This window comes from Pollicipes pollicipes, unplaced genomic scaffold (genome assembly GCF_011947565.3).
Source record: "Pollicipes pollicipes isolate AB1234 unplaced genomic scaffold, Ppol_2.1 Scaffold_2555;HRSCAF=2994_pilon_pilon_pilon, whole genome shotgun sequence".
Classification (NCBI taxonomy): Eukaryota; Metazoa; Arthropoda; class Thecostraca; order Pollicipedomorpha; family Pollicipedidae; genus Pollicipes; species Pollicipes pollicipes.
In genome coordinates, this window is record NW_023596136.1 from 43,726,695 (window position 1) to 43,753,759 (window position 27,065).

General features: G+C 50.6%; 1 protein-coding gene across 1 annotated transcript; it reads right to left on the reverse strand.

The window, feature by feature from the left end:
* Positions 1-216: 216 nt before the first annotated feature.
* LOC119101656 (glutamate receptor ionotropic, delta-1) lies at positions 217-26,107 on the reverse strand. Its single transcript, XM_037225075.1, has 8 exons — positions 26,093-26,107; positions 25,410-25,568; positions 24,433-24,598; positions 19,088-19,177; positions 18,418-18,545; positions 6,920-7,033; positions 1,195-1,343; positions 217-514 (listed from the first exon to the last, which is right to left on the reverse strand). Exons 1-8 carry the CDS (start codon positions 26,105-26,107, stop codon positions 217-219), a joined length of 1,119 nt encoding a protein of 372 aa, XP_037080970.1.
* Between the last annotated feature and the right edge of the window lie 958 nt (positions 26,108-27,065).

Sequence of the window (27,065 nt, forward strand, 5' to 3'; positions counted from 1 at the left end):
TCGTCGATCAATATGGATCGTGAACATCATGCATTTGACATGAGGGGTGAACAGCAACGTTGGTCACCATCAACAGTGAACATTAACGTCTTACATGGACATCTAACGTCAGCAGGCGACAGCGTTAGCTTGTGCCGTCATGTGACATCAGCAGCAAAGCATGTGACGTCAGCACAGTCAGCAACGCGCCGCGACTTCAAGGCCCGGTGGACGGCGTCAGTGCCGCCCTAGCCAGGGCTGGACTCTCTTCGGGTGGTGCCGCAGCCAGGCTTTGCGGACGCCGTCGCCGCCGGCCAGGGGGCGGCCCAGCCGTGATAGCCTCTCCAGCACGAACACCAGCAGCGCCAGCAGCACGCCCAACAGGTACAGGATCAGCGACGAGACGATGTCCTCCACCATCAGCGGCTTGGTGGTGACGTCGGTGAAGATGGCGCCCGTGCTGCAGTTGGACGCCGGCGGCCAGTAGTCGGAGCGCCACTTGTCGAACAGCCCCGACTCGGACATGCGCAGGAACCTGGAGACGGGAGAGCGGCCGACGTCAGCTAGTGCTCACACCGCGCACCCCGGCCTGGCGAGAGGGACAGGTGGAAGGGTTATCAGACAGGGCAGAGGTCACCCTGACGCGAGCCGAGATCATCAGACGCTGGGTGGAGGTCATCTTGCTGGAGGAAGCACGGAGTCAAATCTTGCTGGGTCAATCGCTGAAGGTCAGCACGCTGGGTGGAGGTCATTAGACGGGTAGGGACCACCAGACGGAATGGGGTCATCACACGAAGCAGGGCTATCAGACAGGATGGGGATTATTACTGCAAGGCTTTACATGCCGGTTCACTTATTGCATGCACTATGCCGTGCATTGCATTATTTGCACGCCGGCCACACGGGAAAATGCAGCGTGTGGTGGAGCAGGCTGGGAAGTTGATGTGGAAGAAGAACAAATGCCAACTTTATTCACGAATGTTTCAGAGACCCTTTGAGAGGCACCCGTCTATTCCTGAACAAGCGACTACGTAACTTGCAGAAGCTGCCCTTAAGATGTCCTCATGAGCTAGACTGCGCTCGAAAATCCTTGCGCAGGGACTGAAAGCCTGATCATTTACCGGCAGATGACGTCGCTCTTTGACATGTATCACCAGCTTATCGGCACCAGCATTCTGGCTGGCATCTTCGACGGGGCGTCCCCACTGCTCTTACTCCAGATTAAAGAGATCCTTGACGGGGCTGCCCGTCTCCAGAATCCAGCCAAAGCCGGCCGTGAAGAACTCTTGTTTCGCTATCTTAAGTCGGCACCTGCGACTGGTCTGGAAGTCGTGGTCCAGGGCGAAATCCAGGTAGGACTTCTCCTGCACGCATAAGACAAAACAATCCGCTGGCTCAATCCGGCGCTGACAATCACGATCAAGCGCATCCAGACCATTTTTTGAATGGAATCGTGCAATGGATTGAGAAATTGTGTAATGGTATGACTGCTGGTGAAATGTGTTCTCCTTGCAACGACACAAGTTTGTTGCTACACACGCACTGGCCCACGTACCAGTCTCGAGCAGTGTGGCAAGTCCCACGACCTCGGCACAGCTGCAGCGCCAAGACCGTGCCTCGATAGTGACGCCTACAAGACCGTGCCTCGGTAGTGGTGCCTACAAGACCGTGCCTCGGTAGTGGCGCCTACAAGACCGTGCCTCGGTAGTGGTGCCTACAAGACCGTGCCTCGGTAGTGGCGCCTACAAGACCGTGCCTCGATAGTGGCGCCTACAAGACCGTGCCTCGGTAGTGGCGCCTACAAGACCGTGCCTCGATAGTGGCGCCTACATGACCGTGCCTCGATAGTGGCACCTACAAGACCGTGCCTCGGTAGTGGCGCCTACAAGACCGTGCCTCGATAGTGGCGCCTACAAGACCGTGCCTCGATAGTGGCGCCTACAAGACCGTGCCTCGGTAGTGGCGCCTACAAGACCGTGCCTCGGTAGTGGCGCCTACAAGACCGTGCCTCGGTAGTGGTGCCTACAAGACCGTGCCTCGGTGGTGGCGCCTACAAGACCGTGCCTCGGTAGTGGTGCCTACAAGACCTTGCCTCGATAGTGGCGCCTACAAGACCGTGCCTCGATAATGGCGCCTACAAGACCGTGCCTCGGTAGTGGCGCCTACAAGACCGTGCCTCGATAGTGGCGCCTACAAGACCGTGCCTCGATAGTGGCGCCTACAAGACCGTGCCTCGGTAGTGGCGCCTACAAGACCGTGCCTCGACAGTGGCGCCTACAAGACCGTGCCTCGGTAGTGGCGCCTACAAGACCGTGCCTCGGTAGTGGCGCCTACAAGACCGTGCCTCGGTAGTGGCGCCTACAAGACCGTGCCTCGGTAGTGGCGCCTACAAGACCGTGCCTCGGTAGTGGCGCCTACAAGACCGTGCCTCGGTAGTGGTGCCTACAAGACCGTGCCTCGGTAGTGGTGCCTACAAGACCGTGCCTCGGTAGTGGCGCCTACAAGCGCAGATTGTTTAGAAATCAACGAAAGCGACTAAAGGCTTGCAATAACTCACGTAAGTGTCATCGGCCTTAGGTGGAACAAATGGAAAAAACTGGCACTGGTGGGCATGAGTTGCGGTAGGCTTACCCGCCCGATCAACAAGGACTTATGATGATGATGATTAGGGTTTTTAGGGTGCGCCGACTTCTGAGGTCATTTTGCGCCCATAACAGCTAAGTGGCTACCAAGGTGTATAGATGGCTATAAATCCTATAGTTTTCAAAAATGAGAACAGCTGTCCCGTGCCAAGCATGCGAGGATCGCCACCGATGATATCTGAAAAAAAATAAGGCCTGAGGTGTCTCTTCCGAAATAAAGTGTCCGCTCTTCTCTGAACTTTGGGCAAGAGTGAATAACGTGGCGAGCCGTAAGTGGCGCATCAAGATGAGGACATTTAGGCCGTTCTCCACCGCACAGAAGGTAGCTATGTGCTGCGTGCACGTGGTCAATTCGTAACCTGCTGAGAATTACTCCTTCGCGTCTCAACTTACCTGAGCTTGACGGCCATGGACTCAGCTGTGGCTTAAGCGCCTTCAGCTCATTGCTCACAGCTCACTATTGCTCACAGTGGCGTCCCAGCGGCATTGCCATTTCCCCTTCACATAGGCCACGACGACAGGGTAGAAGTTTCTTGCCGGTAAAGGCAAAGAGCGGATGCAAGATACCCGCGCTGCCTGTTTTGCGGCCGCGTCAGCACGCTCGTTAACTGCGGTACCCACATGGCTCGATATCTAACATAGGACGACGGTTTTACCTGCGAGATCTAGCGCTGCAAGGTGCTCTAAAATGTCTTGTATAATGGGACAGGGTGATTTAAAGGCGGTCAGAGCCAACTGGCTGCTGGAAGAGTCAGCTAAGATCACGTGTGGCCTGCTTTCACCAGCTCCGATGAAGCATAAGGTCTTGCTAATTGCAACGAGCTCGGACGTGTACACTGGGGCGGGTTTCGGTAAAGACAATGGCCGAGTGGCTTGGCCATTCACAAATGTAGCACCCACCAACAACCACTTCCGCTTTTGACACAATAATATGTGGCTTAAAATCCTATGTACGACACGATATTATTCAGAGCCTTCGACCTTAACACTAGCCCGGGTGGCCGGCTAGATATCCTTCGCTCGGGTGGAGGGGGGGGGGGGGCAGTTTGATCTCCCATGAGATCTCAGGAAATAAGAAAGCTGGAAACACCAAATTTATAGGCTGTCTTGACCTGTACGTAAACTCACTTAGGTCAAACTTTGAACTTCCTAGGTCACGACCTTCAGGCCAAATAAGGTCAAAAAAAGGTCAAATTCCAGGTGGGTCGTTAAAGTGCCCCCAGAAACTAGGCAACTGTTTCGAAGCGGAAGGTCAAAAGCCGATTTGAGGTCAGCGACCTTGCTTGACCTTTTGCAAGTCATGGTGAGCGAAATCATACGAGACTGCTCTGAGTTTTGCATTTGAATAAGCGACAAAGATTACGCTAGGCAGTGTGTTCCCAAAACAAAATGTCGACCCGGGTCATATCAGGTCAATGGCCTTTTCTGACCTCACAGAAGTCAGTGGAAGACGTATAATGCGGTTACTGTTGTCAATAAATTCAAAATGAGCACCACAAACTATCCCATACAGCAAGCCCTAGGGCAATAAATCAGGTTGGTCGTGAACGTGGTCTGACCTTCATACCTGACCTTAGGCCGCCTAAGAAAGCATTTCAGAGATGTATGGCTTCGTCAAACACTCCGTTATTTTACCAGATTGGACGATTCCATAAAAATTGCCTTCGCTGAAACCATGGCCTGACTTTGACCTGGCATTGATCAGCGACCCTACAAGGTACGTCTAACTTTGTGATCTCAAACAGTACGCTATTCAATTTTATACGACTACGCAAACTTTGGGGGGGCTAGGCTGCGCCGTTCGGAAACCATTCTGGAAAACCTTTGGGGGGGGGGGGCAATTGGACCCGCCACCCGAGCGCATGTTAAGTCACTGGGATCACTCGCTGTTTGCCCGTGCATGAAAGAGAGACATCCACTTTTGGTGAAATTGGCCTCCATAGCGGTCATGACACGGAAAACGGGACGGGAAGAACACGGGAAACCAACACGGGAAATGACTAACATACCACGCAAAACTAAGATCGTTTTCCCAGAACAGCTTCTTCATCTGAACACCAAATGGAATACCGTGTGGTCTTCCACCACTTTGGAACACGTCTTCAACAATACGTGAAAAAATTGCTTGGTGAGTCGGATGGTTTGGAGAATGGGCCAGCTTGCGAAAGCGTCGCATGCCAAGCATTTCCGTTCTCAGTGCCAACGCTTATTTACGTCCGCCGCAAGGCTGCCAACTGCTGCCGTTCTGAATGCCCCGGTCATAATGCGTGCTGCGGTACGATGCACAGTGTCTAATAAACGCTTGCAGTAGCCCGGCGCGCCGTCATAAATAAAAAACCCATGCTCAAGTTTCGAATGTATGGGTGAGCGGTAAAGGAGCAACAGTGTTCTCCTGTACGCTACATAACATGTTGGAGACACATACTTCAATATGCTCAATGCTTTGAAACAATTGTCACTTAGGATTTTCAGACGTGACCTGCCAGTCAACCGATCATCAAACTGCAGACCCAAGAAGCGGGAACTGGGTTGATTCGGAATGGTCTGGCCGCTTAGCCTTAAAGCCACGGCTTGGCATTGACGACGGCGTCTGCAAAAGTGCTTAGCCACTGTTTTCGAAGCTGAGAAGCGTAGTCCGGTTAGAACGCTCCATCTTTCCAGGCCGATCACAGCCAACTTCTATCTTTCCAGGCCGATCACAGCCAACTGCAAGCGACGCCCCAGAGAAGCAAAGTTAGAGGAGGCGTACCAGATAACGACATCATCCACAAAGAGAGAGCGACTGACCGACCTTGGAAGGGAGTCACCAATATCGGTTATCGTCACAGCGAACAAAGCGACGCACAGAACACCGCCCTGGGACATGCCATCGTTATTTTTTGGTACCTTTCCGAAAAGTTGGAGCCAACACGAACTCTGGAAAAGCGATCAGTCACGAAATTCGCTGAGAATGTGCCCATGGCTCTCCGAACGCCGTAATGAAAGAGTTTCTTCAGGATGCCGTAACGCCACGTGGTATCATGAGCTTTAACAAAACAAACACAGCGCCGACATGCCGTTTTCCCCTAAAACTAGTACGGATGCTGGTGTACAGAGCTATAAGATGGTCAATCATGCTGCAATTTTTCCTGAATCCCCACTGAGCAGCCGCTTTACGTTTTACGTTAACGCAGAACGTTTTACCGCCCTGAAAAAAAAACTACAAAGGTACCATGATGTCAGTGAGATAGGGCGATAGTTGGCGACGACAGCCCCATTCTTACCAGGCTTGAGCGCAAGGATAATGTTCGACCCACGCCAAGACTCCGGGAAACTTCCAGTCGCCCAGAGTTTGCTGTAATCCGCTAAAAGGACAATGATTGGTACGATGTACTGCTAAACGGGCCGACTTCTGACCGCGAGCGGAGATGCCGAGAAAGTCTGGTGAGGCCAACGAGTAAAAATGAGCGTCGTTCAGCGAAGAAAGGCAGAACCGGTCTACTACCAACGAAAGTTAGCGTGTCCGTCGCCACACCCGAAATTTCTGCACTCTGGTGTGCCCGATATTTGAGAACCAACCACATGGATATTTTCGTTATGCAACTAAATATTACATTCGTATAATAAATATACACCCAATATGTTTAAATATTTGTGTAAGTGCGTAAACTGATACCATCTCCATTACCCTCAGGGACATTGAAACATGCGTCTTTCCACGCACTAACTGGTTTTCCGTGCGCCGTCTTAACCTGCATTTCGTGTGTCTGATAAGTACACACACACACACACACACACACACACACACACACACACACACCACACACACCACAACACACACACACACACACACACACACACACCACAACACCCCCACACACACACCACACACACACACCACACACACGAACATATAAGTACGTGTATATATATATATTATATATATTATATAATAGATAGATTATATAGATATTAGATGATAGATATAGATAGATGATAGATAGATAGATAGATAGATAGATAGATAGATAGATAGATAGATATATATATATGTATATATATATATATATATATATATATATATATATATATATATATATATATATATATATTATATATACCTCATGCGTACATGCATAGAGAGCGTAATACCGATGCCACGCGGTTAACAAAATTATACCGATATCACAATACCCTCCGTACGACATCTATATCGACCTAAATCGCTATAAAGATTTACAGTATCATTATATGACCAATGTTATAATACCATGACATGCCGCCAAACCTGGCCAGGTCGACCTCAGAAAACGGCTGACCTTGATAAAGGCCCAGCGCCCGGAGAGGACCCCGGCGATGCCCTCAGCGTCCGACCCGACTCGAAGGTCAGTGTGCTTGCTGCCGATGCTCTTGTATATCTCCGACTGCGATGTCTGAAACGGAATACAAGGGAACATCATACCAGACATATGGTAATGCTCTTCCAGGCCGGGCGGGCGTGATCCATGATGGCAAGGGGTGCGCACCGACGATGGATTTGGAACAAAGCCCTGTCAGGTTCAGCATGTTCCTGAAATGCTTTTAGTTAAATTGAAGGGTTAACATGATTCGGGTGGTCATAATGCACCCAAAACGTATGAGTGCTGCAAAGGTATTACTGTGCCGTGTATGCTACACTGGAATGGATTAGTTTGTGGGTGTAATAATATGCGATTTAATGCACGTCCCGCCCGGGCGGGCAAGTTGACTTCCTCCACCGTTTTCTGAGTGCATGTAAAAACAAACGGTCACAAAAGCACGAAATTTTCTGTATCAAGTATCAAGTCAATATGTCAGTTTGGATATCTTCACACATCTTTGCGCAACATCGAGGTTTTGAACTACCAATATCAGGGACCTAGGTCATGTCAAAGAGGCCAACCTACATAAATTGACCTCTCAACTTTTTTGTGGATCATTTGTCATAGGTCAAACTTGCTGTAGTAATAGAGCATGATACCACCGAAAGCTCACCTATTCAAAATTTCGAAAACAGGCGGGGTCAGCTATGACTTCTCGATATCCGTCTTGACATTCTACTACAAGCTTTAACAGCATCTATCAGAACGACTGTTTTTTAACTTTCTTGACCCTCTTGTGACCTCACATTTGATCAAGGTCAAACACTTTGTGTGTAATGTAATAGTAATGAATTGTGGTACCTTTAAGAACAAAGCTGATATGGGTAGTACAATACGGTGCGGAAAACTGGCCGTAGTTGCTACGTTTTCATAAATTTTGCCTTTTAGCCATGTTTCGCGCAGGGCGACGCTGGTCGCATAATGGAAAGGTGATATGCAGTCTATCACATTCGTGTAATCATTGCCACGTGAACACTGTTTTTTTTTGCAACATTGGAGTATGGAGACCGTGGCTTTAATGGAACAATGGAACATGGAAGAATTACATTCAGATGCAATGATTAGGCTCATATTACATCAGCTGCGTGTCCCAACAAACTATTTTGAACAATCACAGACAAAAGCAAAAAACGTTTTGAGATTATGCACATGGCATTAACAAGAATTGATTCTTTGACACGCTGTGGGGGTGCGTATACATTCGTATTACTGGAACCGCAGGATACCATGAATACATTTAGTACATGTGTGACATTTGAGATATATCGGCTGCTTGCATGGAACATGTAGGCACTGTAACAGCTGACTTATGTAACACTTGGGCGTGGTTTCTCTTGAAATAAGATGCTTTATATGCTGTTTTTTATCAAAAGCTGGCTCGTAGTTTATGTTTTGAGCATGCTTCAAATTACGCCCGAAGTAATAACTATCCCTTTGTCACACAACACTGCGTACTGCTTGATTGAGGAACTAGCGCGCTTGCGGTACAAGCATGTGCACGGTTTTGTATCAGTTTCGTTTTGAGCCCGTTAGCAGTCCATCATTCACAAGTCGATGAATCAAGAATGCAAGGAGTCGAACCAGGTCGGCAGCGGTGTAAGTTTCCCCTGTCTTTAGGGCATACCATACACCTTTATCTTTTCCTACCAAAGTGACATTTTTAAAAAATTATCCCGAATGGTTTGTATGGGTGACTTCGGATTCAGAGTACCTGCTAAGCATAGCTTGTTGCGTGTACCCCGAACCCACCACCCAAGCGTGCCGTCCAGTTCAACAGCTAATTTTGCCTCCGCCCTTTCGCCGGACAGGAATGCGGAGGGTTTTACGTGCCGCACAATGCTGCGACACGGCCGCCTCGGGTCTGGGTTGAGCCTCGTTGGCCAGTTGCCAGCTGGCCTTTCCGTTTCAGTCGGGTCAAACAGTGCGCCCACTTTGGGACTCGTACCCAGTGCCGCTGGATTACGAGTCCAGCATCTTTCCCCAAGACCACGGAGGCGACATGTCCAGAGACCTGTTCCGACCCTCTTCGCGCTCCCTCGCCTGGTCAATGGAAGGTTAAATGTAAAATGGGGCTAACACATCATCACGGCGTGACCGAACACAAGCCTGGCTATGGAAGCCCACTCCATGCATTCCTAGGTCCTAACGAACGTTATTTAAACCAATGTTGCAATACCACACCACCAGGTGCTCACCCTCGAAGTGGCACCTTTGATAGTTGATCATGGAAGTATTTCAACTTTGTACACCATCGAAGTCCAGGGATATAGCCAGAAGAGGGCAACGGGGTCCATCCCCCCGGAGCCAAGAAACGTCCACGCAATACTGCGCAAGTTCGCAGAAATTTTGTTTAAACTCGCATGGTTTCGGAGAAAATATGACGTTTGCTCCCCGCAGAAAACATTTTCCGCACGTGCCCTCCGAAGTCGAGTACCTACATGTGTGTCGTAATATGAAGGGACTCGCAAATATGTTGTCACGGCAGACTTGGCCTGGTGCGGCTCGCTGCCAAGCATCCCAGAAGTGGTTTGCAATTTTTATTTAAGTCACAAGCACACGCTTGAAGATCAAAATGCTGTGGGGCTTAAAATCTCCACAGCTTTTCCAACGCACAATAGTGCACTCTGAAAAAGAGGCTGAAGTTTTGGAACTCCTTTGCTAAGATTGACTTGATAACTCCATGCGTCTAAGCTTGGATGGGCCCGGCATAACGCATCAGGTGCCGGAGCTGAGCCGTGGCTGGTGGGATGACTGAACCGTGGCTGGTCGGGTGGCTGAGCCGTGGCTGGTCGGATGGCTGAGCCGTGGCTGAGTGGGTTGCTGAGGGTGGCTAGTCTAGCCTTGGCTGACTGGGTCTCTGAGCCATGGCTACCACGATTGCTGAGGGTGGCTAGCAAGATTGCTGAGAGTGGCTGGCTGGGCTGCTGAGCCGTGGCTGGTCGGGTGGCTGAGCCGTAGCTAAGGCACGGGGTCTTGTGTCTGTGACGTCAACGATAAACGGCTCGCTGCTCCTCGCTCATCACAGTCTGGCTAGATTTCATCGGCTCATGCAATCTGTGTGTGTTTTTACACTGAAGACGCCCTTCACTTTTAATGGTGGTCGGTCCATCAGACGCATTTCACAGACCCCGGACGATGTGACTTCGCCGTCTCCCGCCGTCTCGTCGCCGTCTCCCGTGCCCGGATGACAGTGGCGCCAACTCCAGCTTGCTGGTGGCGCCATCTATCAAGCTTTCTGAGGGGCGGCTAAGACGCGCGACCGTTTGAGAGTCCGAACGTCCATCACCAGGACAGAAATGCCAGCAAACCTGCTCCGCTCTAGGGGTGGGGGTGAGGGTGTCTTAGAGCACATCCGCCCCCCGAGGAGCGTCCGACCGCCACGCCCGCCCTCGCCGTGAATCACGGCCGACCCCACTTCCCGGTGCCTCGCTGCGGGCCATGCTGTACCGCAATACTGCCGTCACCCGTGTCATCCTGCCAGTTAGGCTGTGCCGCAGTGTACCGGCCCAGACCTGTGTGCGGACTGGGGTTGTGGATTTGGACTCCTTGTCTCAAGCGCGGGACACAACAGACGCAAACATTCCATGGGTTTCTTAACTGAAGGCAACATTAACGTTGAATGCGTATGCAATGCATGATCAGCGCAATGCGTATGCAAGGAAATGACTTATCAGTCACTAAACGGTTTTAACACCCAGCAGCTATCTCTAAACAATACACGGCCCGGCACAGAGCATGTTCTTTAAAAGGTCACCTCCGCATCGATTACGACAGTGTCAGCGAAATCAACGCGGCGCAAAGTATAAACGCTCCCACGTTGCATTGGTGATCCACTGTGTCATGGGGCATGTCAAAAAGTTTTTATCTTCTGTCAAATAACTGCGACGGATGATTTTTGTTAGTGACCGCGGTTTGGACGCTTCAAAAGCAGATGCCACGTTTTACTCAAAACGTCTAACTTTCGCTACTGAGTTCCGTTGAAAGTATGCACTAAGAATGCAGCAAGCGAACTGTGCAAACAAAATGGCTGCTTCAAGTGATGAAATATCAAAGGGAAAAATACCACACCTGAAGATATGGGAGCAAGCATCCGGTGTGATGACAAAAGCCCACTTAAGACTATTGGTACGTTTTTAAGTGGAAAAGGCTGTTTAAGACAACACACTTTTCTACTTAATACACTTACTCCTCAGCACTTCATTGATTGATCGAATCATGGGACCATTGCATGCCGTTGAGGCGCCACAAAACTACCCGCGTGAAATTGCCGCACTAGCACTCGCTTGTGGTACTTCAAACTTGCCGAGAGGTGGCAGTGGCGATGCTGGAAGTGTTTGGTAAGCAAATGTTATGTGCTCGCGTTTTGGCCCTGTCTCGTAGAGTTTTTGCATGATTTTGAGTTAAGATGTCTGCTTGTATCCAAATCATCGGTTATAACATTTTATACCTATTTGATTACAATACTTATTTCCGTAACAGCAAACGACTATATCCAACTTCTCACATTATGCAGCACAAAACATGGTTTGTAATTGAAAGTTGCACGGCTTTTCCTACATTGATTAAGAATCAATTAATGTTCGCTATAGCTCAATGGCAACATTTCTCTAGGTCCTGAACGCCGCATGGCCTATGGGGCAGCAGGGTTGGAATTACATTGCTCTGACGTCGTGCATGTCTAAATGGCCTAAAAATAGTCCGCAAGAAATATTCTGTACATCTTGGTGGGCATCAGGGGGGGGGGGGGGGGGGAAGGGTACCTCAGAAACTGAAGGGTTTTAGGTCTTTAGACGGGCAGGACTGTTAACTTCAGTGAATGCTTTCCAAATGGCTATTCCAGCTTAAAATATCATACACATGTGAAAGACTCTAAGAACGTCACCCTCCACGAGAAACAGGTTTTGAGAATGCAGCGTGCCCGAGCCATCGCCATGTCAAGGTTAATGCTGGATAAAAATGGTTTAACTCCTCTTAGACCGTGCAGTATCGGTTGTTTAAGCCCGCTTCAGACATCGCATTGAGGTCAGATAGGCTGCGCGAGTTATCATTGCAAACGCAGTGGGTACATATGTGTAGGTTTAGGGTATAAGGCTATAACTACATTGATCCGCTTATGTGTATCTACGTTAGCAGTCAGCATAATATGGACGCGGTGTACTCCACTAAAGCTTCAACAATCACTACATTTTCTGACGTCACAACCACGGCAGTGTAAACATTAGTTCGAAGGGAGGGAGCGGTACGTTCTCGAGTGCCCGGCTGCCCGCTGTTGGTCTGCGCCGCCGGCTGCCACTACGCATTCTTGCTGGTGGCCGCCTACCTATAGCCAGGTTCATAAAGAGAAATTACGTCTTGCTTTTAGTTGGCCGAATCAACTTCAGCCTAGCTCTCTGCCTCCTTCTCTGGTTTCATAGACCTAAAAGCCCCCCTCCCCCGGATTAAATCGCAAAATGCTGAGGCTGAAGCGATGTCAATGGCCAAATGACCGTTGGCATGGCAACGATGTTGTTGCGTTGGACCTGGCAAGTTTGGATGGCTATAATAAATCCAGAAATATCGCTAAGGGTGGCATAAAAGACGTTTATTAAGTCATTCAGTCAGTTAAGTCATTTATGAGTTAGTTCGGTAGTAAATTAGTGATCAGTATGGCGATCAATTAATAAACTAATTACGGTCACTTTTTCATTCGCTGAAATGCGGACATCCTATAACACTCGATATTGTTCCGCTACCCGCAGAAGTAAACAAAGCTGTTTGGCTCGCGTGTTCGTACTCTAAGCTTTCCTGAAGTACGTATGGAGGCAACATGCGCCTCGATGTAGGGACGCAGCCAGAGCCTTGGCAAGGGGGGGGGGGGTAGCACAGGTTTGTCAAAGGCCCCCAAAAGAATCGCCAGATATGGGCCGTCTGTTGTTAAGGACATGTTATAGGTCAGACGCTACTGCGAGACCAATTCTGCCTTAAGTTTATAGTAAATAAACTGACAAGATCATGCATTAAATGACTGTAGGAAGTAAATTGCCGGCGCTGTTCTTTTCACAACGGTCCACTGGACGCTTTTTAAAGCGACAAAACTCAGAATCTTTGTCAGAATTCTTATTTGGACCGTACAGATATAGCAAGGATTCCGCAAATGCACATTGAATATCAAAATGGGTCAATAATTTGCATTAACATGGCTTGGCCACGATTGTTTGGATATGTTCAAGGTTCAGTCAGAGCCGATCAGCGGTACAAACTATGTAACGTAGTTTTGAGCATGCGCACTCGCATATCAGAAGAACAAAAAACTCGACGCATGGCGGTGCAGTCTCCTTAGGTCGCGCAGTATCTACCTCAAAGCTAACATTAGGTGGTGTCCAACAGGTGGACGAAAGTAGTGATGCATCTGAAAAAAGTTCCTTTAAGCACCTTAGGATATCAAATCACACAACTAAAAATGTTTTGGCCGCAAGCTTCATCTGTGGGGTTTTAGATTGATGACGATAACGTCTTGGTCTTAATATTGCCACAAAGTGGTGTTGGATCTGGTGGTGGAGCTGAAAGAGTAAACATACAATCTCTATTTTCCGTGTCGCCACAACTGTTAATCTGTCTAGAGGACAGCCTCAAAGTTGTAAGAAAATATCATAGTGCAATCTTTGAGCAGCACGAATTAATTCTGAAAAGCATTCAGCAGCATTAGCTTACGATGGCCAGCCTTGCTCGTTCGACAGCCGCCCCCTGGCGTTACTTGTAGTGGCCAACGCCGTCCGGTTTTATGAATATTGAAATCCAAGTCATCGCTATCCTTGCTCCCTGAGATTGTGAGCGTGTCAGTTAGGCTTGATGGCGCCCTCAGTTGCTGGGGTTATAAATGGCGTTGCCAGCCTCTCACCCTAGGCGGGAAGGGAGGTCACTGCAGTTAATTAAATACCGTACCTCTAGTTTCCCAGACGCGCGGTGGTTAACACAGGCGAGTGAACCACACCACTGTCGGCACCCGGCCCGCAGGATCAAACCTTTTGATAATATTTGTTTCATCAGTCGATTTTGCAAAATAATGAGCGTTCTCAGCGAAACATGGGATGGCCTTGTGAATTTTGAATTTATTTCGACTCACTTCATTCAACACCAATGACAACCCTGATTTCTTTCCTGTAAAGGGGCTCCCTCGAGTACAACACTACGGGGCACATTGTTGTTTCCGGCCAGGGACTGATAGGCCATTCTGTCCCACCGCGGTGCGTTTCCAGTCCTCATTCTGGCGACGCGGGGCAGCATCCCTGGCCGATCCGGATGCCCGTAGAGGGATACATCATATCACATTGGTCCGCTCTCTGACGCGGGAGGCCTTTATACCCGCACAATTGTCTCCGGATCGACGCATGCACCACCATTAACGTACCAACATCCCTGATTGCAGTAAGTGGTCACGTGATTGACCCATAGAATCCAGTTTGGCCTAACTAAACCCAATGCTGGAGAAGGATTACAGGACCCACCGTTCGATACTAGGGGCCCTGACTGGCACAGGATCCTTCCATCGCCTCAATGTGAGCGATACAGGAGCACAACCAGTGTAAATCGCAGGTCTGGCCCTGCTCCTGTTTGCAAAATGGGCCCCCAGAGCTCAGACCAACTCGGGGCCGACTGTTCGCTGCTTTTGATCTCTGGCAAAAATAGAGGAATGCTCTGTCTCAGGGATGCCCATCGGTGCAGGAAATAATCTTAATGGCATTTCGGATCATGGCCCTGTGAGCGGGGTTCTTAATGTGACCTAAGCCAGCCTTCGGACCCTTCAGCCATCCAATCGGGCCCTTGATCTTTCGTCTCGAGACCCCTGGACACCTTTTCGGGCCATTTCAAACACGCTCCGACTCGGGCCACTTGCAGGACCCCTGTTCGGCATCGTGGCCAATAAACAACACAGGAGCCCCGCATTATGTCAGGAACCAAGAACATTGCAAATCTCGCCTCATTTCAGCTTCCTTTCTGCTTGAGAAATGGGTCTCGAGGGCTCAGACGGACATGAAGCCGACTGTTCGATGTTCGTGGTCTCTGACCGACTTGGACCTACATTACATTATCATACTTGCATTGACATACTACGCTACATACCTACATGAGACCTACATTGTCTCAGTGGTTCCTTAAACCTTGCAAGAGGACCTCTGCCTGGTGTTTCAGCTCACAACCCTACGGGCTGCGATCCTTTATGTGACCTAGAGGCAGTCCTTCAGGCCCTTGTGTCCTCCAACCGGGCCTTTGATCGTCGGTTCCGGTGGGCCACCTGCACCCCTCTCCGGGCCTCACCGAACACTTCCCTTGGTCGGCTCGGGGCCCTTGCAAGCGCAGGGCCCTCTGTCAGGCGCTGTGCACCCCTGACAGATACAAAGCCCCGAGCAGTGTAAAGCACTGGCCCCGGCTTTGTAGTTGATTAGGAATTGAGTCCTCAGGTCCATATCAACATGGAGCCGACTGCATGGTGCGGTGATGCCTAACTGACGTATAGGCCCAAATCTACTCAGGGGCTCACCGTTATTTGAGTGTCCTTCTTTGCAGGCCGGGGCCCCTGAATAAGACTCCGACCAGCCCTTTGCGCCCTTACATTCTCCAATCGCGCCCTTAATTGTTGGACCCGGTGGGCCCACTGGGTACTTTGGGCCTCTTCGAGCACTGCCTCTGGCGGACTCGGGGCCCCTTGACAACACAGGGCCCCTATTAGGCGCTGTGGGGTCCCGAACAACGTAAATCACTGGTTCCGGCTCTGCCACTGCCTGGGAAATAGGCTCTTAGGCTATGCCGCCACGGAGCACACTGTGCGTTACTGGTGGTGTCTGACCCAAATATAGACCCTTATCGACTCAGCGGGGCCCTGATGATCACGCAAGGCCCTATGGCTGACACTGGAGCGCCCGGCCCTGCTGGCGGGGCCCTTGAATGGGACCCCCAGCTGGCCTTTCAAGACCTTCGGGCCCCCAAATCGGGCCCTTACTCGTAGGTTTCGAGGAGCGCGAAGTACCCCTCGGAACATAAGTGGGTGGGGGGGGGGGGGAAGCACGTGCCCCCCCCCCCCCCCGCCTGCGCTACGTCTTCGAAGACAAAAGTTTCCTGACATAGCTGACTTTATCCTTTCTATACGTTGTACACCTTATAAACATCCATTATGTCGGTCTGTGTCATAGCAAGGAAGAAAAACACGATCCCGTGACATCCACGGCATGTGGAAGAAAAATAATCCTCATGCCAGCCTGCTAGATTTAACCCCAACGCTTCTTCACACATATTCGAGGTGCCTACAAAGTTACAACACGAACTGCAGCTGCACTGATTTTCTCAGTTATGCGCTCACTCCCGCCCCTGGCATGTTCACGTCGCCTCAGAGCTCAACAATTCTCACTGCAGGCTGATTCTAGGTCTAAACATCCCGCCCCTCCGCTCGTTATTGGCGATGCGCTGGCTTTTCTATGATTACTACTGCAGATTTTACGACCGGCCAAAGCATCCTTTCAGTTTACTTCAGTTTCGGTGTGGATGTCCGCTCCATTGTCAAATCAGCTGCGTTCGTGAAGCCCGATAGGTGCTTGGTAAGGTGCGGCGTAACTCCTTACTTCAGATTTCCCATTTAAAAGTACATATTACGGACGTGGAAGTGCAATGTTACTCGGCATTTTATGCAACCGTATTCGAAGTAGAAGCTTGGATCAAACGTGTGATCGGTGAATTTGTTGGATGGTGGGACCGGTCAGGCACCATGTATTGCTGTTTCTCTATGCACGGTTGTGCGCTTTTAAGACGGTATCCCACCTCCGCCGTTTGGCTGGAGATGATATTCAGTCAGGGGAAAAAGCGGAACCAAATGCATGGAGCGAGATTACCCGTCCTGAACCCCATGGTACGTTCGCCCAAATCGACAGAGATCCCGCGCAATCAGCGGATTGCAATGACAAGGGGCCCGCTGTGTATCCATCCCAGAAGCAACATTATCCTAAGGTAATCCACACAGACGTATACATTCGGCGCCTCGCCACATGCGCCTCAAGTATACCTACTGGCTGCCGTCCACACCACGACACCCATCCCTGGCAGGCGCAGGGGGTGCAGCCCCATCCTCTTTTCAGCGTCGTATGCGCGATTCCCCACTAAGCTAAGAATAAGTTTTGATTCCATCCATTTCAAACACCCATTAAAGTCACGTTTATGACCCATTAAAAGCATATCAGGCTAATTTGCTATCAGCCTGCCACCGACACGGCTACTGAGACTGCTTCGGGCGTAGCTAAGGTGGATGACGACTTGTTCCCTCGTCTGACCTTCAGGATGACGACTCCCTGTTCGGGCGACGCTCCCTCCCGGCTCGTCCATCGTGGGACAGGCCACCGCTACTTCGGCCACTCCCACCGCTCGCAGCCTCCCGCTGCCGCGCGCCAGCCTTTGGCGGCGCGGCAGCGGGTCAAAGACTAGTGCAAAGGCCCGTCCAGTGAGGCGACGTGGCCTCCGGCGCTTCTGCGCCCTCGCCTCCCACCTACCAAATTGAGGTTTTCAAGGCACGGCCTCAGGGTGCGCCCCTCAGAGACCTGGAGGTGGACAGCGCACCTGAGAGGGTGGAGCCCATCGGCAGACGGCGAGCGCGGCAGGACCTGCGCTTACGTCTTACAGTCTCTCTGGCAGACGTACTCTGAGAAATCGGCCTGACCGACCTGTTTGACGATTCAATCCCTCGTCGCCATTCCCATAAGCGTGATAGCGGGGTGTCTACCCGCACCGAACATCCCGCGATCGACGGTTTACAGGGCCTGGCGCACATCGCGCTGGAAGAGGACGGGTTGTGTCCTGATCTCTCCCGAGGCGTTATACACCAACCGAGAGATCCAGTTACCGCCGTGCGTAACCGAGCATCCCGGACTGTCCGAACCGGTCCCTGGGCATGCCACGACCTATGCCCCTTCATGCCATCACACCTGAGGTCGAGTGATAGACGAGGAAAAACACCAGTCGACCCCCTCCTGCCCTGAAAATCAACGATATTTTGCCTTCGAGTCGCACTGCCATTAAGGTATTCCTCTGTTTAAGAGCAAGACTGTAGTCGCCTGGCTCCTACTGAATCGTGGCTAAAGCCGAGCGTCATTGCTCGAGCGTGCTCCTCGTTTACCACCATTCGCGGCCGTTGCCATTTTGCGTGACTCAAGCTCCGTAAAAAGAGCAGCAGGATGCGAATCGAGCGAGTTTTTTAGTTCAGTGGAACCTTATCCGATCGGCTCCCACAATAATTAAGACACACAGATACCCGTTTTTTAGCCACTGACACCCTCTGCTAGGCCCATGTCACATGGATATTGTCACACAAGGTACTGTCACGTGTGACATCTCTGACGAGGGACGCGCAGTGAGAGGTGCATCGTTGGAGCAGGTGAGTGCAGTAACACTCAGCTCACACTGAAGAGGCTATCGTGTGACGTGTAGCGCCGGTAGGTCCACTTGAGCTCGCGCTGGGCCACCAGGTCCTCCAGCGAGTTGATCCGGTCCGTCACAGTGGGCACGGTCAGGAATGCGATCAGCGTGCCTGCGGCAGCGACGCGGGTCACACACTCAGCTGAGCTGGGGCCGCGGCCGTGACGCGTCACGAGCTCCGGCTAAGGTCAGGCAGGGACGGAGGGGGATGCGATGACATAAGTATTCAGCCTTCCGTCGCCATATGCGGCCGCGCCCCCGCACTCTTGCTGGGCCACTAGCAGCAGGTTTTGGTGGGCTCAGCGCGGGAGGGGTGACCTGGGCATGTGTCTCAGTCGTCCGGGTAGGCGCCTGTGGACGTCGGTTATCCTTAGCATTAAGAGCAGTGACCATTTCGTAATAAGTTCGAGATGCATGTGTGGCCCTCGGTCGATAGCTGCCGTTCCGGGCTCTGATACCTGCCGTTCCGGGCTCTAACTGCCGCCATTCCGGGCTCTAACTGCTGCCGTTCCGGCCTCTAACTGTTGTCATTCCGAGCTCTAACTGCTGCCGTTCCGGGCTCTAGCTGCTGCCGTTCCGGACTTTAATTGCTGCGCCCTGGCGAAGAGCCGCCGTTGCGGAGGCAGGGTGACCCGTGGCTGACGTGCCGCTAACCTGTATAGCTGGCGATGATAGTGATGGCGACGAGCCACCAGACGCCGAGCAGCACACGGGACGCCATGTTGGTGGGGATGACCTGGCCGCCTGCGACAAGACAGCCGGTCAACCTCGGCTGGGCTAGCTGGACGGCACATTCTCACAGCCAGGGTCTGGGTCAGGCACGGCCTCGTCTGCTGAGAACGGCCACAGACGCGTCGGTGGGTGACGAAACCGACTGGGAGCCGGCGTCAGTCGGCCGAAGCCGGAAAACCGGACGGTCCCGACCGAGGCAAGTCAAGGCTAAGCTCAGGCGATCGGCGCAGCTTCAGGCGGGGTCAATCAGGGGGCCACCGGGCTGGTCGGTCGGTCTCAGCCAGCATCAGTCAGCTGCACGCACCTCGTGTGGCGCGACTGTCCATCAGTCTGAACAGGTTTTTATGACACCGATGTATTCGAGATGCATCCCAGGTCGAGAATAGATAGCGTAACGTCGCTGCCGCTTGAGGGTCGCATGGGAGATCGGACATGTCCGTAGCCGACAATGAGTATGCTCCCATCAAACAACGCAGCAAGCATTCTGAAAACGCTTAAAGGAAGCACTAATATGAATCGCTTGTGCTGGTTTAACACTGGCTCGTGCAAGGAAACCTCTCGTGACCGGGGTCAGGCTATAAGAAAACTGAAAATGCGGCAAGGAGCGGAGTGTGCACTTAAACTCCACGCTGTTTTTGTGACGCTATGGAGCGAGGCAGAACTATTGATTTTAGCTCCCCATCGGTGACAAATAGCTTGGGAACCCAACGATCAGATCAGAAAACTTCACGGAGTGACTATGGAGCCTAAAACTGAAGGCTACCTGTCGGTGGCACTGAACTTTGCCGTCCCCCTTCCCCCCCCCCCTCCTTGGGTTCCGAAGGGTCCATAACTGCCGGAACGGAAGCGTATCTTTTAAGAACATAAAATGCAACACAATTGGACGCCTCTTGGCCTCCAGGTCACCGATAACAGCAAAAAGCGGCGGTGAAGGGCACATGAGGGGACACAAATCATATATGTCCACTTGCGGGGGCAATCGGATCGCTAAGAGGCCTTCCACGTTGCGCTTGATCTCTTTGCATTTACTTGGGGGGCCCGAAGCTGTTGTCGGGCCCTTTACGCTAATTTGCTGAAGCACTCTTGAGCGAGCAGGGGCCCTGCACGGCTTCTTCCAGTCGCCAGAAAGGCTCTATACGATATGACCGGAGACCCCATACGCAGGGGTGGTAAAACCTGCCCACTTGGTGGATAAGATCGGTGACAAAAATGCATGTATCCACGCGAAACTTGTTGCCAAAAGTTTTGTTGAACAGCAAATTTTGGTAAAGGCCAAGACGAAATAGTACAGCACTCCATGCAAAACATAACACGATGTCTCCATGTATAGATATTATGCCTCCATAGCAATACATTTCGCCAGAAAACACCAGCAAACGTTTTCATAAGACTCTTTACCATACTTTACAGCACCATGACATTTTTACTATGTTTCATTCTAACCCGGCGACAAAAACATCCCACGATTTCTAGTTGGTCGGCCGACTCGATGATAGGTCGGCGATAAATCTATGTATTTCCTATGGCCCAGCCGATCGGCCGATCCGCGGTTTTTAACAGCCGATCCCCAGTGTCCCGACCTAGACTGCATAAAATGCTGGAAAACCTAAATTTGGGGATTCATCTGGCCGCAAGGGCATGTTTCAATCGTTGCAATGCGACTGATCTGTGTTGGGCGGTGACTTTCAACGCACTGCAATTTTGCAAGCGTCCTTCACATTGTAGTGTTATGAATGCCTGTCTAGGGTTTCATTTTTGACCTTGCTTACTTAGTTGGCAGTGACGCGATTCAGCATCCTGTTCTCAGCGACGAGATGCATTAACAGTTCAGGGTAGGTCGGCGGGATGATCCGATCAAGGTAGAAATTGACCTGTGATTATTCAAACCACCTTTTCCAGATACCGATAATGCTGTTGACTCCCTGAAGCAGTCACAAACGACCGGCATTCTTCCCTTTGAAAAGAACCGTGAGTTTAATGTTTCAGTATGACGGTGTTCGCCATTAAGGGGAATAACTGGAGGCTATAATAGTTCTGAAACTCCAATTTATGCCATTTTTGCTATTGCCGTTTTTTGCTTTTACACTTTTGTTTTTGTCCTGATTGAAAATGGTTACCGTTCACATAAATCTTCAAATCCGGAGTCTTCCTACTTTTTATTCAGTTTATGGCTCCATCCCTCCCTTAAGTTTGTGAAGAAGTGTGCTAATCTGGGAGGCATCCATATTTTGGGGAACACTGCATAATTTTTCAATGTTCCTAATCTTCAAAACCTTTGCCCCTGTTTGAAATGCAACTATTTCTTCATTTTTTTATAGCAATTTAACAATTATTCACGGGTTAGCCTTTTGCTGATATGAATTTTGGTTGGTGGGAATTGATATGATATCTAATGATGCAGACCATGGGAAGGCAATGCAAGTGATGAAAGGGGTGGTGTAGCAAATGTAGGCAATGAAGAGGGGGTTCAGGTTTCATTGCCATCTCCCCCTTCACCACGAGTTCTACTTCAAGCAGCACGAGGTTTCATGGCATTATGGTCCAACTGGTTGATATTTTGTTGTCTGTGTTGACAATGCTGGCTATCTTCGGATAATAGCACCTCTACTGTAACAGGAAAGCTCTGGAGGCCATTCCTTATGTAGTGCCCATTCATAGGCATATTTTCTTCGCACTTGTGAACATGGATGCAAATATCGTATATTTCATCACTGTTTTTGCTAACACTGAATCGAAGATTATCCTAATGGAACCATCAGCATAACCACCATATAATTTTATTACAGGTTGTGAAGGTATACGGCCTACCTTATGTGCTGCCTACAATGAAAGCAGAAATCAACATAGTTTGTCTGGTTGGGGCATAATGGAAGGAGTGCCAGTTTTTATCCGTGATTAGGGGAGGTAGTGACCAATGGATAGTGGTCAATGACTCAAGTCCACAGAAGATGGTTTTGTGTTATAGCTAGCTTTTTCTCATATATTTTTGTGATTTTACAGCTAGAAATGTTGGTTAGACGGAGAATCAGCAGTGAGGGGGCTCAACCTAACATAGACATTGGTTGGTGTCCCAGAAAACATAAAAAACAACACAGACGACCTTAGACTTCCATATCATTGCTTGGATGTTGGCAATGAAATGTGTCATTCTGCTTTAGCAGTTGCTGTTTGCGTGATCTGAAACGCAAATTTTTTCACTAGCACGTGTAAAATAAATAAAAATTATGGCAGCTAACAATTTTAACCCCTGTCCTGATTCTCCGCTCTCCGCAACGCGGACTGATGGGAGTGGATCCACTGACGTTTGCGAGCTAAGAAAGATAAAGCCTCGTAAAAAAACAAATGGTGAACTGTCTTTAACGAGATCTCGTGAATAGTAAGAAGTCTTCTGTTGTTAATTGACCCAACTAGACCAAGTCGAAGGTAAAATTTTCCTGAAACCAAACATCAAATTTGGATGTTGATATTTACGAAACCATGCAGCGTAGTGACATGGAACATAAAGAGGCGTGTTCCTTGTTTATCTAGGAGTACAGTGCCATGTGGTTTTTCCTGTTTGGGGTCTACATTTATAATGTGGGATTTCGTTCACGTAGCAGTGCCAACCCTCCGCGCGCGGTCCGCAGAATCGTGGTTTGCCACCCGCCGCACCCGCCAGCCTGGAATCGTCTTGCAACGCTCGTGAAAAAACATCGCTACTCTGAAACCAGAATAACTTGGGACACTTTTTTACGTCAACATGCGTGCAGTGTTGACACCAATATCCCAGAGGCTACCAAAGATTTGAGCGACACCGCGATATACCGCATTGGTATCCTCAGGAAACCCTAGTGATGGGGGGGGGGGGGGGAGAGTGTCGCATCGTCCACCGATGCTCCCTCCTGTCAGGGCAAAAAGGCAGCCGCCTGATGTGAAGTTATTGACATATTTTGACGCAATTTACTTGTTGGGGATCGGCAAAAGGCGCCCGCCATTCAAAACATGTCGCGCCAGGCTTGGGCATGCCTAAGGTATGGTGGATAGTTTGATGATAGCTGAGATGGGACTCGAAGCGCACACGTGATTTACATAAGGGGGCGTTGCCTCGTGAAACCCCATATTTGACATCATCCCCAGTGCCACTTGCCACTGGGGATATGCCATGCCCTGGCTATCGAGGTCCTTCGTTGTTTTCTTTTTGCAGTTCAGGAAAGCAAATCCAGCCTTAGATCGCGTGTAGACGTGAGACCCCAGCAAGGCCCGAAGATGGAAGAAAACTGTTGTTGTCATTGGACTATCTCATCATTCTAGGCTATCTCATCATTCCATGGCAGATGCGCCTGCTTTCCTAGCAGCAGCACTTTCCCTGACATTTGTTGAAGGACAGCATATGGTTGAACGTTTCGGTTGTGTGCATGCTATTGTAAATCGCAGCGGTGACAGAACCTTTCGGTGATAGGCTGGTTACTGATATCGCTACTATGTATGGACTTATTGAGCATTTTGTCATAAGATATCGCACAACGCTACTGGCGACAATTTCCCCCCAGAAATTTGGTCGGCGACAAAAAGTACACTTTTGCTACCCCCACCCATATGGTAGCCTGCCGGGGTGCTCTCGATTGTCCAGGCGCCCATAACATTGGTGTCAGGTTCTTTCCACTTGCTCGGAGGGACCTGCGCTTTTACTGGAAGCCACATAGGTTAACGTAACGATTCACCCGATGCCCAAGGGCCCTACATTGGTTTGAGGCTCTTTCCGTTTACCTCATTTGTGGAGGACCCACATTCTTATCGAAGTCACGGGTGTCAATTTGTGTTCTTTTGGGTGGGCCTCAGACCCCGCCCCAAGGGTAAGTTTGGCCCCCGTCCCTCCCCCAACCTTCTGGCGCCGAAGCAAAGCAGAGTATGAACAATGAGATACCAACATTATATGAATAAAAAAGAAGGTTTCTACTAATTATTTCTTAGGTAAAGGAACAAGGTCCACCATTGTTTCACAGGTAAAGGACTCTTCCTTCACCCACACGGGCAAACCTCGTGTCATTGTTCGGTAACCCCGTGTGACAAAGGTGAGCCCCCCCCCCCCCCTCCTCGTGATAGAGAATCGCCAACAACGCTGCAGTGCACCTCTAGCGTCATAAGGCCGCCAAAGATGAAGATGACGATGAAGATGGAAGCACACCGAAAATAAACATTGCTTTACTCGTGACAGGAAGACACCGAAGATTCAACACCGCACCACTTTGTGACAGCGGAGGGGCATCAAGAAGGCAACGTTCACTTACCTTGAGAAAGCAGACCGCCGAAGATGTACCACTGAATGCTGAAGTAGCGCACCTTGGCGTTCGGTCGGTGGGGGTAGAGCTTCGGTATCAGATCCTCTTCAAAATGCTCCAAGAACGAGAACACGGGTGCGATCACGAGCAGCAGTACGCTCACGGCAATCCATACCTGCAAACGTCGAGGTCGTCAGTGCTTCGTGTCCCTGCAGCTGCTGACGACGCCATCTCAGTGGAATGAGTCCCTGCAGCTGCTGACTGTGCCATCTCAATTGGAATGAGTCCCTGCAGCTGCTGACTGCAATTGAATGAGTCGGCTATCTCAGTAGAATGAGTCCCTGCAGCTGCTGACGACGCCAAATCAGTGGAATGAGTCCCTGCAGCTGCTGACTGTGCCATCTCAGTAGAATGAGTCCCTGCAGCTGCTGACGACGCCATCTTAGTGGAATGAGTCGCTGCAGCTGCTGACTGTGCCATCTCAGTAGAATGAGTCGTTGCAGCTGCTGACCGTGCCATCTCAGTAGAATGAGTCCCTGCAGCTGCTGACAACGCCATCTTAGTGGAATAAGTCCCTGCAGCTGCTGACTGTGCCATCTCAGTGGAATGGGCCCCTGCAGCTGCTGACGACGCCATCTCAATGGAGTGAGTCGTTGCGACCTTCGTGGTGTAGTGCTGTGACTGTCGGCTGCATTCATGAAGGCCTGTACTTTATGCGAGGTACCATAAGAACGTACATAGTTAGATTTTGCGACGGAAATATTTTTACAACCGTCAAGAAAATCGCATTACTCTGCTAACACACGAAAAACAAGAGGGTAACAAGCGGCCGCATGCATACCGCGTTCCCCGCGAGATGCAAAAATATTGTAACTATAAAAATGCTACGACGAAACGGAATAAAATCTGCGACGGGGCATGCACCTATGGGGCAAATGGCAATTCTTGGGCGCTGTTAACGAATCACGTCCACCGTGCAGACCCACCTTCCATGAGAAGGGCCTTATAACGGCGAACATCTTGCTCTGGGCCTTGGGCGGCGGAATGAGAATGGCTGAGGGCTCCTCGTAGAAGGGGATCGTGAAGTCGATGCCCTCCTCACGCACCTGAGTAATGGTGAACCCAGCCACGCCCAGGGACACCTCCTGTCGGAATACCGGCATTGATGACCGCTCATTACAAAGCAAGACGAACAGTTAAGCTACAAGCGTAACAATCTTTGGTATCTGCTCCATCTGATTATGGGATCCTTTTTAACACCCGCCTTGGTATTTTTTTAAAATTCCTCTCCGGTATAAAGTGCAATCGCCCCTAAATTCGCTGCAGGCGTGAGACACTTCCTGAAATTTTCGAGTTGCTTTGCATAACAGCATGTCGCGTCACCTGCATCTGTGTCATTTCTGCGTCATCTTCTCAGTGTTGTGGCGATGCCCGGAAAACGGCAATACGTTTGTTGTTGTGTGTCAGCCATTTTAAATGAAGTAAGCAATGAAACTCCATTTACCAGATATGAAGCACGCAAACGCTTCTGCCCTTTCAGTGAAATTTCAGGCTAAATATTTGTTCGCTCAATGACGCCCTCGAACTCGCCATATAGTCCCCAAATAGTTTCAGTAGTTCTACGCCAAACACGCCAGGTATCGGCACACCTCTAACGAGCTCTCCTCACCGATCTGTTGACCATGCCAACCATGCCGTTCCACGTGCCGTTGTCCAGGCGGCTCCCCCAGTTGCCGTCGTACGGCAGCTGGAGGCTGATACTGAAAAGGCGGGGAGTCAGGCGGCGACGAGCACCGGAGCCGGGCCGACACCCGGCCCGTATCGAGCTGCCGCGTCGGCGCCGGTTACGCCTGTGTTTGAAAGACCGGCCACTAGCTGGGCACTGAACAAATATCAGCATTGTGGAAGCGAGACACACGCCGGCGGCCACCAGTCGCGCTGTAAGGCGTGGGCTCCGAGGCAGGGGCTGGCCAAGTGCCGCTGGGCTTCTGTTAGCATGAACTCATTACTGTAACGGCCGCCCGGTAGGTGGCGCGGCGTCCACAAGCACGTCGCCTTCTCTGCCCACACAACTGCTAGTTTGAAAACAATGGGATTTCCTTTTCTGCATAGCGTTGGTCGTCAGCAACAAAAATAATCTAGTTCCACGCAACATTTCGGCGAAGTATTGTTCGTCTACCGTATTAACGCATTTAATAGATTATTCTCCATGCACATGGCTGCTTCGTTAACATCAGTGCATCGCGGCTAGACCAATGTACGCCTGCAAAGGTTTCCAGTCGTGCAAAACACTTGACCTATCGTTGAACATGGGGGCCAGGTCCGTGAATGGATAATATCCATTCTTGATATCCGTATCCAATACCATCCTCGCTTATTTCAGCATGACATCAGTTTCAAATCGCACGGGATACTGACTGACGCTTGGGGCACCGCATGGTGACCGAGGCCGAGAGCGCAGAGCATCGCCGTGCGCCGACACTCACTTGAATCCGTACTTCTCCATGAGGGCCGACAGCATCTCGAAGCAGAAGCCGGTGGCCTGCAGTATGGTCTTGCCGTCGGAGGCCATGGTGAGGATCGCGAACGGCGGCCGCTGAGGGCGCGGCGCACCGGTCACCGTCAGCGGCGAGTCACGCCGA

What these genes read in the sequence shown, in the direction of transcription:
- LOC119101656 (XM_037225075.1), bottom strand. An exon ending in GGCGCTGGGCCTTTATCAAG is followed by an intron (nt 1,344 to 6,919) that starts GTCAGCCGTTTT and finishes TTATGCGTGCAG; the next exon opens with GAGAAGTCCTACCTGGATTT. An exon ending in AAGGATCTCTTTAATCTGGA is followed by an intron (nt 515 to 1,194) that starts GTAAGAGCAGTG and finishes TCCCGTCTCCAG; the next exon opens with GTTCCTGCGCATGTCCGAGT.